Raw genomic sequence first — 16,983 nt, forward strand, 5'->3', positions numbered from 1 at the left:
GCTTCAAGCAGCCGAAGCTCTGCCGCAGCCTGACCCTGACATCCAGCTGCTGGCCTCCTTGGTGTTGGTGCAGTCAAGATATTTTGGGAATGTTTTTCCTCTTTTCTCCAGATTCACAGAGAGAGTGTGAGAGGGAAGATGCTGAACAGTCACAGTTGGTTCAGAGGATGTTTGACAAGTGTTAATGTGGATAAAACAGGTCCACACATATGGATGTTAATCAGATTTATTTTTTATTTTATTGTACATTTCTACTTGTATTTATGGATTGACTGAATAAAGCTGACTTTGAATTTAAGCTCTTATGTTTTTTTGAGAGCGAGAACTCAACAGACTCAGTAAATCCAGCCTGTACATTGAGACACAAACAAACAAATGGCTGCCAGCAGAAGCTGAGTTCTCACGGTGATCTGAGACACTGACTGAGTACCAGTATCTGAAACAACAGAAGAACTTTGTGGCCGGCATGTAATCAAATGACCCACGCCTTGATTTAATGTAGTGTTTGGACAGACAGCAAGTCTGAAAGTGGGAGCAATATTAAATGAATGCAGCAGTAATATTAATGGAGAAACAGCAGAATTAATAGTAAAGCGCTGACAGGGAAAATTTCACTGCACAATATATTTCATTTCTCTTTTATGACGCTTAGATATGTTTACTTAAATATAGTTTTGCTTGCAGGACTTTTACTTGTAGTGGAGTATATCCACAGTGTGGTACAAGTAGGCGTACTTTTACTTTGTTTACCAAATATGCAAAGGAGGTCAGGATGTTTGTCAGGCACTCAAACTTTAATTACAGTTGGAAGGAACATATTAAGGAACAAGCCCTCTTTTACAAGTGTGTTGAGTTCACTACATAAAAACAAAACATTTTGTTGCATTGCGTTGAAAGTAGGCACACTGGAATACTCACTTTGGAAAAGCAATGTACAGAGTTCATGTGAGGTCTTGTGTTTTTTTAGGATTATGAATGATATTTGACTTCCTATACAGCTTTTTACATTAGAGTTACGAATGGGAGTCAGACTACTCCTTCACGTGTTTCTTGATTTCACCTGATTTATTTTATAGCGACTTGTGTTTTGTCCTCATAAGGAAGCTCCCCTAATGATTGATGATTCATGTCCCCAGAACACACACACACACACACACACACAAACACACACACACACACACACACACACACACACACACACACACACACACACAGGAAATACTCTAGCGATAAGAATAAAGTTAACATCAGCATTCAGGTAGAAAGACACTGCACCAACTGATATTCTGTTGTAATCCTCGCTCCTCCCTCACTGAAGCTCCCTCTCTCACCTAACCTGCTTTTCAACACATCATTGGCTTCTTGTCTTTGCATTTCACAACAACACTGTCACCACCTCTGAAGTTGCACATTTATCTCTATTGGTGTCCTCCTAACCCTAACCCTAATGATCTGAACAAGAAGCTTTTCATACAGTACTATGTAACTGAACAACAGATTCACTCATATTCATTTATAGACCAGTACAGACTGATTGACTGACCATCCTGTTTTGGTCACATTAAACCTTTTAATGCAGATTTAAACACATGTACTGACTGGACAGTGTATAATTAAAATAGTTTAACATTTTTAGCATCATTCCCGGTTTTAGTCTATTTTTGCTAAGCATTTGTTGACAGAATAACCAAATTACTGACATTATACCTCGTTTGAACTCCAACCTTGGTGCCCTGCGTGCTGCCTGGGCAAAGAACTACCTGACTGACAGTCAAATACCAAACTGTTGAAGTGCTACACGGTGGTCATATCACTGCCACAACAACAGAGCTCATAGTTTTTGGCTTGTTCCAGGAATAGTACTCACCATATTAGAGGTTTAGTCAGTGACTGCCCTGAAAACTCCACAGAAACAGAAGCCATAATGCAGACATCACAGGCTGAGTTGTTCTCTTCACTGACTGATGTGTAAAAGCTGAGGAGTTTCCCTTCAGTATGTTATTTAAACTAAATGACCCATCATAAACACTTCTGCTTACTTGTGTCTACATGTGCATGATAGCAGTAAAGCCACAGCCACAGCAGATTCAATGTTTTTTTGATTTAGTGTTGAGTTTTTGTTGCACAATCCTGAACTACAGTGGACAATTCTGCAATGCATTTGCATTCATGTTAAGGCATCTTTGACAAATGATTGATTGCCTCAGAAAGTGGCATGAAAATAAACTAATACAGCGAAGTGCAAATGCATAAAAAGTTCACATCCAAGGGGTGTGGTGAGAAGATGTTGCACAACCTTGCTTAGATTTTTCCACTCTCTCTTGCTCCTCAGTACTTTTCCATTGTATAGTTACTGACTGCATGATCCTTTCTATAGCCAGAAAAACACAATTAGCTTGACTTTTTTATGTGTTCAGAACATATTGTGTAGTCATTCAGAATGTCTGATTATCTGGTCATTTTGGCTCATCTTTTTATACTTCTGATACTACTGCTGCTGCCTGTAACACCCAAATTTCCACTATGGGAGATTAATAAAGTATTATCTCTTATCTTATCTTATCTTATCTTATCTTATCTTAGTAATAGTTCATCTTTAGATTTCTTGCTAAAATCACCTTCAGGTCCAGTCCACCAGACTGCTTTCACACCAGCTAGAAGGAATCAAACCAAATATACAAATGCACTGATTAAGCCGAACCAAACAGGTTAGGGCTCAAAGAGGAAAGAGAGACATCAACCAAAAAGGCTGTCAGTTACTTTAACATTGAATTGACTGTAAAATTGGGCAGAAAACCATATATAGCTGCCAGCTGCCACTCTGTGCCATATGGTCCATTAAGGGCACTGGGGCACTGCCCGTCCTGCAATTCCAATTGTGCAATACATATTTTAGGAAAAATGTGTTTATTATTTTTTTATTACATTATCACAGAATCACATGATAACTAATTCTTTGACTTTATTCCGGAGGGCATATTTGTCTCTGACTGGAAGTCTGTAAGTGTGAAATATGTAATATCTGTTTGCCACTGAGTGGCAGACATCACATGAGAAATAATAACCAGATATGCTGCGAAAAATATGTGCTCAAGAAATGTTGCCAGACTGGCTCCACTGTGCAGCTTTAGCATACGTTATCTGCAGTCACATGATGCCGATGACGCGTTAAATCCAGATGAAGGGCAAGAAGTAAAAACTACAAAGCTGAATGTTGACATTTACGTAATGGTTGTTTGTGAGGTTAACCACTCACAAAAGTCATTGATTATGTCAGTAAAAATCTTCTTGACAAATAGATGATATTTTGTACGAAGGGTTTGCAAAAAAAAAAAGTGGTGTCTGGTTCAACCAACCAACTCATAACGGACACAACGAAGACATGAGACAATGAACCTCGAAGCAAGAGTTCAATAAGAATATAAGAAATCACCAGACATCGTAGATTAAATTGGAAACTCAGCATTAATATATGTGCACATTCAATACTGATGGTGAGATGAAGCTTCTTGAAGCCTTGAAGCCTTCCAGCCAAATGGTTCACAGAAAGGTTCATTTCTCGAGGCTTCATGTGCACACAAACCCCCCTGCTGCTCAAAGACTGTTAAACAGCCAAATATATTATAGGTAATTTTATCAACACTCAAGGCTGTCCTGCAACAGTGCAGCCATGGGAATGACTGGCAAGTAAAAGAAATCAATTCATCTTAATAAACGCGTGTCATGTATTATTCATGTGTTCATTCATGTAAATGAATTTTAGATTTTTGTTTAGTGTATTATGGGTATGTAACATGACAATACAATGGACTCTAATATTACTTGTCAAATGTTTAGTTATTATTTTGTCAACGTCTGAATAACTCATAATGACAGGAGAACAATTACAACTGTAAGGCTCTCCTCCAAAACAGATCAATTCGTTTACATTTTAGAAGAAGAAGAAGAAGAATCGGGGGGAGACATTCCCCTTTATTTGTCACACACATGCGAACACTGCACACGAGGTGAAATTTGACTTAATATCTTTTAATATTATTATGAACCACCAGGAAAAACAGAGACAATTGTCAATAATTTTTAATAGAACTTAATAACTGGTTTATTTCTAAAAACCACAAATCTATTAATATATAAAATCAGTAAACCCATCACAAACTTAAGTTAAAAATACAATTGCACTCGATAAACAAAACTGAAACCATAACCTTAAAACTGTAACCAATCTGTCTATGTACATTTGTGTGCGCGCTTAATAAATGATTTAATAAAAAAAAAACATGAATCTATTAATATTGTGGAAAATCTTTAAATCAATCACAAAATTAAGCTAAAATGCACTGTGTAATGCAAATTACACTCAATAATAAACAAAACTGTAACCAGTTGTGTGATTTTACTTGGTTATGGGTATCATTCCCATCACAGAAGTCCTTTGGCAAAACCTTCTTCAGTTCTTGAAGGTGTCACTCTGAAGAGAATCTTGAAAAGACAAAGAAGAACACTCTATTACAAATAATAATTGTTTGTTTGGTATTGGCGTTGATTATACCTGCTCGTGTGATTGTATCTTGAAATGATTTGCATCAATCGAATCCCAAGAACCTTTGCTTTCCAATGATGCATGGCACAAGTATAAACAGACAGCAGTTGAATATATAGACAGACACTCTCAACACTCTTAACACTCTCATGGCCCACATATGGGCCATGGTATCCCTATCAGCCTTGTGTATTTTGTGTTTAGTTCTAATTAGCAAATGTTAGCATGCTAACACACAAAACTAGCATGGTGAACATGGTAACCATAATCCCTGCTACACATCAACATGCCAGCATTAACACTTTGAGCATGTTAGCATGCTGATGTGAGCATGTCTCAATATACTGTTGGAACATTTGCTTACCTAAAATGTAACATCCTGTTGATGGGGATCTCATTAATACAAAAACAGTTAAACTTAAGTGGTCAAGCAACCATGTAGAATGAAAGGGAAATGTTAGAACCAGTTAGAACACTGATTGTATGTCACCGGATTTTTAATACCACCAATACCACCAACTTCCTCTGTGATCAGTTTGATTTTCGAGAGCAGGAGCATTGTTTCCGTATCTCTCGTTTGCATTCATAGGGTTAGGGTTGGGTCAGGATTGCAGCATGAGCTGGTCCTTTGTTTTATGCTCAGCGAGAAGATATGTTTCTGCTTTACTCATCTGGCACTGATAGGAAACCAAGAGCTTGCTGACGTTGAAGAAAACAAGAAGAAAAAGAGAAACTGGTCGTCTTTCCACCCAATTTGGATCCATCTGTTGGTCCTGTTTAGGAGATGGCATCATAGGGTGTTGACCACATTCCACGTATGGTAGTTAGAAACTGTGTCCATGGCAGAGGTTTCAAACAGGTGTGGAAACCTCAAGGATCCTGGGAAAATGTGGCTCTCCTTTGTCTATACAACAAAAGGACATGCAGTCCCAGCTGCCATTTTGAAGGGATTGGGGCTCCACAATGACTTGGGATCACATTCTTTATAGTTATTGGTCATTACACCTTGCTGTGAATTTGTTCCAGTGGCCAATTGCAAAACTGAATAAATAAATTAAATAAAACAACAACAACAACAACAACAAAAACAACAACAATAATAATAAAGAATATCAATTACTCTTTTCGCCAATATCTCTAGACTCACATAGTTTTGGTTAAATTCTGACACTAGTTATAAAAAAAGATTATGCTTTACAAACCAAACCTTGGGTATGGCATCCTGTTCATATGGTGCTGATTATGAGGTTCAGCCAAAGTTTCCTTTGTTATGGTCATAACAGCTCAATGCAAACAAAAGTCACGTATTACTCGTTGTATTCTGATTTTCTTTATTAAAAAATATTTCTAATCCTTAGTCAAAACCTAGAAAAGCAAACATATGATGAGGAACAATAAGCAGAAAAAAACACAGAGAGACATGATCCACTTTTCATAATACATTTATATTTTGGATACAACAATCTCCAGAGTGACTTTGAGCTATTCACTAGTATTTGCTCGTCTATGTTATGCTAGAACAGATACTACTGTACACACAGGAACACTAACATTTTGTGCTAATCATTGGCTCTGATGCCTCGATCTCAGAGTCGTTTCTGTTCAAGGTCTCATTCTCATTCTGTCCTGTGGCAGCATCTGTTGGTGTCAGTGGTTGTGGTGATTGGTGGGCTTTCACGTTGAACACATCCCACTTCTCAGGAAGCATGCCTTTGTTGAAGAGCACAGAAGCCAGGTAGGAGAACAACAAGATGGCAACAATGGCAGACAGCATGGAGATGGTCCTAACTGGAGAGTACTGGACATAAACCCCGTCCTCAAGAGTGCATCCTGGGAAGTGGATGACTGGTGCTATTCCTAGAGATGGGTCTCCACTGAGCAGTCTTAAAACAACTCCCACCAGGCAGCCCATAATAGCTCCGTAACCATTGGAGATGTTGAAGAAGAGGACACAGACGAGTTGAGGGAAGATGATGATGTAGGCCATTTCAGCACTTAGGAACCAGAACAGTATGACGCTGTTTTTCATGCTGGTCAGTGATGTACCAACCAAGCCCACGACCACCACAGAAGCACGGATCACCCACTGACTCTCTCTGTCTGATGCCTGAAGAAGAGATAAGAGAGGAAGAAGAACAGTTCAACAGACTGAGACTATCCTGCTTTCAGATATCTCTCTCCAATCTTCTTCACTTCTTCCTACTTTGTTTCTCCATCATGTCACTTTATACCATTGATACTTTCCTGCACTCCATTGCCTTTCATTCAAAATAAACATCACACCTTCACAATAGCAAACTCTCTCACCTGAGGTCTCAGGATGCTCTTGTAGATGTTAGCAGTGAAGACAGAAGCTGCAGAAAGCAAACCGGAGTCAGCTGATGACATCACAGCAGCGGCCACACATCCAATACCAATAATGGAGATGAAGGGTGGGGTGAGGTGCTGCAGGGCGATGGGCAGAACGGAAGCTGCTTCCCCACGTTCATATGGAGATGGAGAACCATAAGTAGTCTGGTTCCAGTCTGAGGCATGGACACAGAAGAAAGAAAGACTGAAAAATGCTCCTGTTATTTGTTTGACTGATTTTAAGAAGGTGAACTAAGCACTGTTATTGTGGAACATGTAAGATTATGTACTTTTTTTAGCCACACAACAGGAGTGGATCTGGGGATGGTCAGTCAGTCAGTCAGTCAGTCAGTCAGTCTATCCCTTACAGCATCATGTCTTTATTATTTTTGGAGGGAATGGTGGCTGCTGTAAACGTTGAACACAGACGGACCATCTTCCTTGACTTTTAATGCAAATGTTAATTCATTCATCATGTCATTGATATAATCAAAGTATCGACTTCAGGTTTCACAGTTTACCCCAGTATGTAGAAGCTATTAATACCTGTGGATGCAGTGGCTGCCCCGAGCAGTATAAGAGGTATCATAAATACAAGAAAGATGAAAGCTGCAACAAAGCATGTGAGCTTGGCTGTTTTTGTGGAAGAAGCTGACAAGGTCCTCTGATGGAGACACTGGTATCCCAGAGATCCCAGAGCCTGAAGCCGAAAACAGACAGTTGATTCATTTAATCACGAATGTGACGTTCACATCAGGTAAATGTGGCAAAATGTCTGCCTGCCATTATTAGTGAAGCATTTATTCAAATAAAAGGGATCGTCTGTTCTACTTTACAGTAGTCATCGGATAGTTCACCTTGACACGTACAGACATGCTGTTTCAGATAATAGTCTTTAATTACAGCCACTCTAATTATTTAGTTACAATGAAAAACAGTCTACTATTTAAATCTTTATGTTATTTATCATCATTCTGAAGATATCCATCAAAACCAGACTGAACTGTGTTGGATGTAGGCTGTATTGTTGCTTCCTTACAAAGAATAAGAAGTTATCAATCATGATCCAGGTCTTTTTCAGCTCTGGTTCACCAATCCAGGGAGCGTGTAAGGTGTTGTTCATCAGTGTCTGGCTAATGTCCATGGTGGAAGGACTCATCATAACAAAGGGAACACAGAGCCACTGCAGAGACAAATGAAAACGTAAATGATAAACACACACATCTTTAAAAAGCATCCTTTGGAGATTTTGGTGCTTTGTGTAAGTTCCTTCAAACAAAAAGCCAAACTCACCAAGCTGACAAATATGAGGACAAGCTGTATAATATCTGTGTAGGCCACAGAGTAGAGGCCTCCCAGCAGCGTGTAGATAATGGCGACCGCAGCGGAGATCCAGATGCACACAGTGTTGGACAAATCCAGGACCACACTCATGGTTCCTCCTGTCAAACACATTCCATCAGGGACATTTTATGACCATGTCTTTCTGTCAAAATTACCATTTCATAGTAGAAGAGGTAGGAATTTACATCCATGTATACATTAATTGTGCTGAACTGATTAAAGGAGAGTAAACACACAGTAGCAAATATATATATACTGTACCTAAACCAAGCAGTGTTGCGGACACCCAGACCACATCAGTAATAAGTGAGGCCAGGCTCAGTCCAGTTGTTAGAACTTTTCCGTACTTGATATGGAAAGGGTCCATCATCGTCACATAGTTTCTTTCTCTCATTGGCTTGACAAGCACCAAGCCAGCTTGATTTAAAAAAAGGACAGATCACATAACAATTAAAATGTCTTCAAGCTGCAATACATTAATTGGTCTTAACGAAGACTGGGAAAATGACTGGGTTGAAACCTCATATCTGGCTGTACCATCAAAGGGCAATATGCTTTTTTTTTAATTGTACTTAGGCACCAAAAATACTTGCTTAGGTTCAGGAAACAAAACTACTTGTTCAGTTATAGGAAAAGACTATTTTCTTTTCTGGTTTCTCATGGGACGCTAGCCTCCTGGGTTGTCTGTTCGCTCGACCCGTCTCTCCACCCCACATTATTCCATTTACAAACCTTCCTGCTCTTTTTCTACATCACTTTGCTCTGAGCATCTAATATTGCGGGGATGGGTTTACAGTGGAGTTAGTTGAAAACCTGGTGCATCTCAGATGCCTGCTTCCATGTGAAGCAGGAAAAAAGTATGTGCTACCCACAATATACAAAACCATGCCACAGCTGATTCCCCTTCATGAAGACTGAGTAAATAAAGCACTTTCATCACTCCCTTTGGGAGGTATGGCTTCTGCAGATGCCTATTTGGGATAACAATTGCGCCTTGCATCTTCCAGTAGAAAATGTAAGAAAGAAAGGGGCTGGAAGGAAGAGAAACCTACATGGATGACACCCTAGTTCATGGAGAAACTGAGATCCATGATAGGTGTCTGGAGCAGGTACGAAACTGATCGAAACGGCTGGCTCCAAACTGCAGCTGTAGAGTCACTTTAAGGGCCACACCACTGATGAGAATGGTTTGAGACCTGACCCAGAGAAAGTGGTTGAAATTTCTCACACTTCACATCAAAATGCATAGGAGCTCAAGCAGTTGTTTGAAATGGTCAACTACATGACCAAATTCATCCCGGAGCTCTGTCCAGCAGGGCACCACTCTCTGAACTGCTGAGGGTGAAGGTGGAATGGCTGTGGGGACCTGCAGAGCAGACTGCCGTCCAGACACTGAAGTCTGCCTGAGCATCTGCATGTGTACTCTCCATCTGTGCTGCTACCAGGTTAAGGGCTTGGAAGGGTCCTGGTGCTAACTGGAAGACTGTGGCCTTCTGTTCAAGGAGACTCAGGAAACAGAGACCAGGTATGGTGAAACAGAGAAATATGAAATATGGTAATATATAAAATATGGTATCAGAGTAGCTGTATCTGCACCAGGAAATCCATTAGTGCAAAGTTTTGGGGATGAGATATCCAGGCGCGATGTTTGAAAATGCAAAGTAGATTGTTGGAGGTTAAAATCTGGAACAACGGTGTGATTTTCTTTTAAGTACAGTGGCCAAATTGGAGGTCTTCAGCATTTGATTAACAGTGGCTTATTGCATTCTGTAAATATATAGCTTGGTTGTGTAAACATAGGTGAACACAGTCGCCTAACTGCTGACAATGACATGATTTATACATGTCAGTACATATATATACATAGTAACGTCAGTTTGTGAGGTTGCCAAGATCATCAGTAATCTTGTGTAATATACAATATTTTCTGCCTTTTGATATTGCTTGGAAATATTTGTTTAATGAAACATGAAGATACAGTATCCTGTCAGATGGAATTTGAAACTCTTACTGATAATAAAAGACGAGCTGTATGCCATCAACATCACGAGTGTCCAGGTTAGTCCCATGGAGGGCGTGTACACCATCTCAACTGTGCCAACAATGAAGCCTCCTCCAATCCACGTAGCTACAGGATGGATGAACACACGGCAAGTCATTTAGTGGACAGACAGCAGCTATTTGGAAGGAAGACAAAAGCTTGAGTGATAATTCATCATCATCAATAAAATTTCAGTGGGCTCATCTCATGAGGTCATGATCACACCATGTGCTCAAAATTCTAATAGCAAACTAAATTGGTAATTACAGGTTGTGCTTCACACATTCAAAGAGATCTATCTGATGTAACACTGGAAGAGAGTTCATTATATTATCATAGTTTATGGTGCTGCTGAATTGTTTTGTCCCATACGAAGAGATTTACGCAGAACTAATTTTGTGAACCCAAGACACAGAAGCTGAGGCAGGGCAGGGAGTAGGTGCAGGGGGGAATGTAGCAGAGTCACTTGGCCAGGAGAGAACAGAGACTGAGCCGTGAGCCACTGAGGGAGCCAGGCAACGCAGGCAAATTGGTGAGGGAATACTGAGCAAGGGGAGTTCAGAGTGCCAGGAGGGGAGTTTCGATCCAAAGAAAGTTCCAGATAGCTCAGGAGTTGGTCAGGAGCTGACCAGGGATGCTGCAGACACAGAGAAACAAGTACGAGCAAGAGCTCAATCAAACAAGGATAGTAGGAAGGCTGGAAGGAGGTTTGACTACTGACTGAATTCCTTCAACTCTCTGTACATTGTGTATGTTTGCCTTTAAGTACCTAAGAATTTCCACAATGAAAGCATAATATCAACTGAAAATAATGAAGGTATTAAAACTAGATTTTGACCCAGGGCCTTACAAGACAGGACATAAAGGGTAATACAGCAGGGGTTTACTTTATAGTCAGTTTTTATTTAGATTTTGCTTATGCAGAATTGGCCATTAATTAAATTACCATAATTGTCACGCCGTGAACCTGGGGGCCTTAGGTCCCCTGAGCCTGGGAGCCTGGGAGCCTTAGGTCCTTTGAGCATCTGAGGCCCTTGGATAGTTGGTCACTTGCCCAGTTAGCTATTCAATCTTGAGCCTTATCCGGCAACCTGCCGGAGTCATGGTTTGTCCTATTTAATATATATCAAGGATATCGCTGTGGTTTTATGCCTCACACACCTGTGCAGCACTGAAAAAAACTCAAGGTGAAAAAACAGATTTTCTCACCTTGAGTATGAATTACTATTGCGCTACTATGCCAACCTAGACTGGTGCTTAATCTTAGATCTAAGGCCCGCAAGCCCTCCTGCCTGTGCCTGTATGTTGCATTAGACATGAAAATGTGATCTAAACTTCCCTGGGTGAAAGGATCCTTTCCTATCTGATGTGTGTGTGTGTGTGTGTGTGTGTGTGTGTGTGTGTGGTTAACTCACCACCAGGTCATTGTCTTGCTTCCGATGACCCTTGGATCAGCCAATCTCTCTCCCACCTTCCTTCTGGAACTGCTCCATTGGTCCAGTCAGCCAGTCCACTCTTCAGTGTGGTCGTTCAGTTTAAAAAGGTATATATACACACTTTGTGTACACACATGGGTGAAACAAAATGTCTTTCCTTCAATGTCCTTCTTGTGGCCTGTCCAAAATCTCTCTGCCAAAGGTGAAACTCCAGGCAGCAAATGAGTCAGAAACACCATTTCCCAAAAGTGACATCAATTGTGACCCTATTTCTTTAAGTTTGCCTAAACCATGCCAACATACAAAACATGAACCCCAAAATAATAATAATAATAATAATAATAATAATAATAATAATAATAATAATAATAATAATAATAATAATAAGAAGAATCACTACTTTATTAATCACTACACACAACAAGCAGAGTTACAGTCTGAAACTGCACACACCATGCTTAGGTGAAATTATTTCTCCGCTTTTATCCCATCCTGGTAAGTCCTTCCTCCATGGCAGACCAGGAGCGGTGGGCTGCCAGCCGACAGCGGCGCCTAGGGACCCAGTTCCTTTTGTCACCAATGGTCAGATGGTGATCTTCTTGCATGTTTTTTTTTTTTTATGGGTTTTTTTTTATGGAGGATTTTTATAACAGCCAGACAATTGTTTCTCATTTTTCTTCAGCGACTACTGCAAGCACTTTGAGAGAACATTAAAAGCGAGAGGATGAAACACTTTCAGAGTGAAGAATGTCTTCGTCTGAGAGCAGTGTCTGCATTTGTCAGATGTACCAAACCTGCAACATTAGTATGCAGTGTCAACCTTTCTAAAAGAAATGGACAAGAAAAGTTAAAGTAAAAGGCAGCCCACTGTGCCTCAGACCTCATTCTGACAGAGACAATGTTCTGCAGGCAGGTTTTGTGGTGAGAGAGCTAATAGCCAAGGAGCTAAATCCTCATTCAGAAGGAGAATTTATGTAGAGTGTCTTCTAGCACCAGAAGTCAAACTGTTCTAAAGTGTGAGTCAAGTGTCTGTGTGATTTGGCCTTCGTGGTGGACATTACTAAGAAGCTCTCAGTTGAACCTCAACCTCCAGCAGCTCCCAGCTCTCTGCTTTCAAATGTGAAATCATTTTAAGTGAAATCAAAGCAGTGAAAAGTGCAGATAATAGAAAAAACACTGTGTCCCTTCTCTGCAAGAACAAAAAATGTTGAGACAACCTCCTGATGTGCCTGACAACCAACAACATGAAATCATTGCGCTGCAAAGCAACAACCTGCTTCTGAGAGCAGTTCTTTTCGAAACTGACTCTTGCAAAGACTAAGTTCTGCTCAAGATTGACTGATCCAAAACCTGGAAAACCTGGAAAGTTGCAAGTAGCATCATCATTATCATTACTACCATCAGGTGACAGGTGACATCAGGTGCCTCACCAAAGAGAAGAAGCTCCATTCAACGCAGAGGTTAGTGTGATATATGTATTTAATAATTTAGGAAGGCAAGGGGCATCACTACGGGGGTGGCAGGGGAGCCAAGGCCACCCTAATAGCATTGCTGGCTCCTCAAGTGAAGTAGTAGTGCTCAATGGAGTAGGCCTCTGTCTGTGCTTGTGGTACCAAATGGACCCAAAAGAGGCTTGAAACATTAATTTCTTTGATATAGGGCAAAATAGCAAAGTTTCTACTCCACACACTACCTGTATATGAGATTTTATTTTAATTGTGAAAGAGAACTTTGTTTACGAAATGCTTTGGTCATTCTTCTTAACTTCTTAACTAAGTTTTAGGACAAAAAAAAAAAAAAAAAGCAAACTACCAACATCCTGAAGTGTAACCCTGTTTTTGTGTTCCTGCTAATAAACTACAACCATTTGTCAAACTAATGTTTTGTAGCCTATATTCCATTAGGCTTTTGTGGACTGTTTGAGTAGGAACGCAAGTGTTTTCATCCTTACTGCTGACTCCAGAATCTGTTCACAGATATCTGGAATTCACATGTATCTGTGTGTTCACTGACATTCATTCAAAACATCTTGCTGCTTAGACTTTTCTGTGATTTAGCAGCCAATAGATATAACACCTATCCCATAAAGAATTTCAAAAATATTTATAATCTTATAAATAAATTCCTTAATAATCAGGACCTTTCGGAATATAGAGTAATAGAGTCTCCATCCCAGTTTTGTCACTTGTGCTCTCCTCACCGGTCATTGTGAAGACTCCCACCACCCAGCTAATGCTGCGGTTTCCCAGCAGGGCCATGTCCATTCCAGTGGCTGCACTTTTCTTCTGTTCCCTTTTGGACTTGAAAGAAGCCCAGATGCCGGTCCCGAGGACCAGCAGGTAGAAAAGCACCATGACGATCACTCCTGGGATGTTGACAGCCATGATGTACTGGTTGAATGGCTTCCACACTAGCTGATGTCCAATGAGCTGAGTAACTGGGTGAGAGGATTTTTTGGAATGAGGGATAACATACCAGACAAGAAACAGGAAGAACAAATGTGCTCCACCTTGAAAATAAATTGACGCCCTCTGGTTTCAGGTTTCATTTCTTGGCCAGCAAACAAAAATTTAATCTTGCATTTCATTATGCATGCTTGAGCATCTTGGCCATATCATTTTGGCTTTAGTTTTTCCATTCATGGCATGACAAATAGACTTGAATTAGTGAGTACGTTAGAACAGCAGATAATCTTTGACCCAACCCTTGTGTAGTTTGTCAGTCAATTTTGAATTTTAAGGCAACACTTAATAACAGATGTTTGGGTTGCACAAGACAATCCTTGTCAGCAACTCAGATGGAAAGTGTGGTGGAAATTCATGTGAGCTGAAGGAAGGAGTTCACCAGGAGATTTCAGAGGTCTTAAGCACAAGTACTTATTGCAGGCTTGATGCATCAAGGAGAAGCTGATGAGCAACACACCAAGCCACCAGTACACCACCCACACCAAATCCTCAAGATGTGTCACATCTCTCCCTTCTGCTCCTTGAATTTTTCCCTATTATGGATATTCTTTACCGATCTTCTACATTTGTAGTACTCTATTGGATAGTCAAAACTAAACATTAGCTCCTACTGTACTTACGTCTGCATTGACTTCCACCTCTCTGAGGACACTTTGACCTACTTCCTTATTAAAACTGTGAATAGTCGAGCAGTCTTCCTTCAAAGGTCCTCTCTATGTGTGTACAGTTTATCTATAAGACCTACGGTCACTACGGCTGACACAGGGAGAGACTTCTTATCTGCTAGAATGGTCTCTAAATATGAATGTTGATGTGTGATTGTCTGAGGTCTCTGTGTTGTCCAGCCTTGAGACCTTTCGGCTCCTAACTGTAGAGAAGGCCTGTGATAGAAAATTCCTTCACAGAAAGGAAAACAACGCAAAGTCAAAGATGGCAGCACAATGAAAAAAAAATTCTGACTTCCTCACTTTGCATGTGCGCTTTGACTGCAGCATGAACCTCACGGAAGTGTGCAAAGTCTATCACAGATATTAACCGTTATGATCTGGTTCAGCTGTGTTTACAGAAGGCCTGCAGCCTGGATAATAATCAAATAGGCCTTACAAATATCCTGAGGTATTGGTTACAGTTTGCCAAGCATTGTAATAATAATGAGGTGATGCCAGCTTCAAGATTGAAATATTTACACATCAAACTTTATCAGATTTTTTGACGGGGAGGAATGTCTTGCTTATATGTATGTTGCTTTTGTGTGTGTGATGTCTGTAAAGTAGTGACATTTAGTTTTGATCTGAAAATCAACAGCGCACATTTGATGGTTACGATGCTTGTGCATTAGTGTGACAGTGTGAAGGAAAACAGAGGAGCAGCTGTTCCTCAGGTCACTAAGAATTTCATTGCAGGATGTGATCAGCAACAACAGTCCATTGAGAGAGATGTTACAGTAAGATGGAGGGTGAACACACATTTGAGAGTTCACTGGTGCAAAAACTACAAGCGCAGGTCTACAGCAGTGTGGGAAAAGTGATATGGTCAGATGAGTCATCTTTCATATTCTCGACAAGTGGGAGAGTGCATGTGTGGTGCACACCAAGACGACAGGCTAATGAGGGGGTCTTGGCTAAGCTGTGCGGAGCACATTGCTGCCGTGGTTTGGGTCCACCTGTCCCCTTAGAGCGAAGGGTCACTGAAAATCAACAAAGTTGTTCTGAGTGATCACCTTTATCTTGAGATGACATTTCTATCCTGATCAGGTGGTCTACTCCAGGATGACCATAGCTCGACCAATACCACGCGAAACAGAGGGCGCTAACTTACAGGCACGCAAAATGGCAAAGTAAAATTACGTATTTCAAACGACTCCCGCTGCATCTAATTACCATCGGCACGCGCTTAGTAATGGATATAAACTATCCAAAATCACAAACTGCACTTTTGAACACTTTCTCACCTGTAAGGGGGCAAAGTGTAAGTACAGAGACTAAATAATACCCCTTATGCTTACAACTTTCAGTGCACACCATGTAGTTGTGTTGGCATATTCAACAGTCATCACTTGAGGCGCAGTCCATGAATGTATGCAAGTGTATGTTCAGCTTCATAAAGCAGCACAAATGCCCTCCCAGCTGCAGTTGGAGCAGGAGATGTTCGCCCCTCCGCGTCCAGACTGCAAATGAATTGTGCACCTTCTTCTTATATCAACTTGCTAAAGGAGTCTTTCCAGTTTGATTGGTCTTTTTCTGTTTTCAGCATCTGAATGAGTGTACCAATGAAGCGTTCAACTTGACCATTTCCTTCGGGACGGTATGGCATTGTTCCCGAGCCTGACACTCCAGAGTTCTTTTTAATTTGTGCAAAGAGCTGGTTTTTGGATTCTCTCTCCTCCTTGGTCATGGTATATACGCAGGGGAAATCCAAACCTCAGTGCATAATTATTGAATATCTTATCAGCCACCATTTTACTCCACTTGGAGGTTGTGGCATAGGCCTGGGCAAATCTTTAGAAGTGATCAATAACAACCAAGATGTATTCATACCTGCCTGAACATTTGCCAACATGCAGGAAATCAACTGACACTAATTCAAATGGCTGAGTTGTGATGATGTTAGTCAACGGTGCTCTAGTTTCTCCGCTGCTCTTCTTCTGTTTCAAACAGGAGCCACTTCAAGCCACATGGTGTTCAATGTCTTTCTGCTTGTAGGGCCAAAAGACGCGTTCCCTTACCAGCAAGGTAGTTCTGTTAACTCTTTGCTACCCCATATTATCACGCAGTTCCCTCAAGATGGTTGTCCTTTTGTGCTCCT

The 16,983-nt window shown here is 40.6% G+C and overlaps 1 protein-coding gene across 2 annotated transcripts; it reads right to left on the reverse strand.

The window, feature by feature from the left end:
- Nucleotides 1-6,013: 6,013 nt before the first annotated feature.
- On the reverse strand, nt 6,014-14,153 carry LOC143327797 (high-affinity choline transporter 1-like). Of its 2 annotated transcripts, none has more exons than XM_076742284.1 (8): nt 13,914-14,153; nt 10,248-10,364; nt 8,498-8,653; nt 8,186-8,334; nt 7,932-8,075; nt 7,439-7,592; nt 6,851-7,068; nt 6,014-6,650 (listed from the first exon to the last, which is right to left on the reverse strand). In XM_076742284.1, exons 1-8 carry the CDS (start codon nt 14,095-14,097, stop codon nt 6,090-6,092), a joined length of 1,683 nt encoding a protein of 560 aa, XP_076598399.1. In that variant the 5' UTR covers nt 14,098-14,153; the 3' UTR covers nt 6,014-6,089. The 2 variants fall into 2 exon arrangements, with proteins under 2 accessions (XP_076598399.1, XP_076598400.1); XM_076742285.1 differs by lacking the exon at nt 13,914-14,153 and adding an exon at nt 11,693-12,032.
- Nucleotides 14,154-16,983: the final 2,830 nt, after the last annotated feature.

The sequence above is a fragment of the Chaetodon auriga genome, chromosome 11 (genome assembly GCF_051107435.1).
Source record: "Chaetodon auriga isolate fChaAug3 chromosome 11, fChaAug3.hap1, whole genome shotgun sequence".
Taxonomy (NCBI): Eukaryota; Metazoa; Chordata; class Actinopteri; order Chaetodontiformes; family Chaetodontidae; genus Chaetodon; species Chaetodon auriga.

Excerpts from the sequence above, each read along its gene's own strand:
- LOC143327797 (XM_076742284.1), bottom strand. The coding sequence starts at position 14,097 with ATGGCTGTCAACATCCCAGGAGTGATCGTCATGGTGCTTTTCTACCTG. Across the intron at positions 8,654-10,247 it reads CAGCTCGTCTTTTATTATCA|CTGGCTTGGTGCTTGTCAAG; the intron begins GTAAGAGTTTCA and ends TTTTAAATCAAG. Across the intron at positions 7,593-7,931 it reads TTGATAACTTCTTATTCTTT|GCTCTGGGATCTCTGGGATA; the intron begins GTAAGGAAGCAA and ends TTTCGGCTTCAG.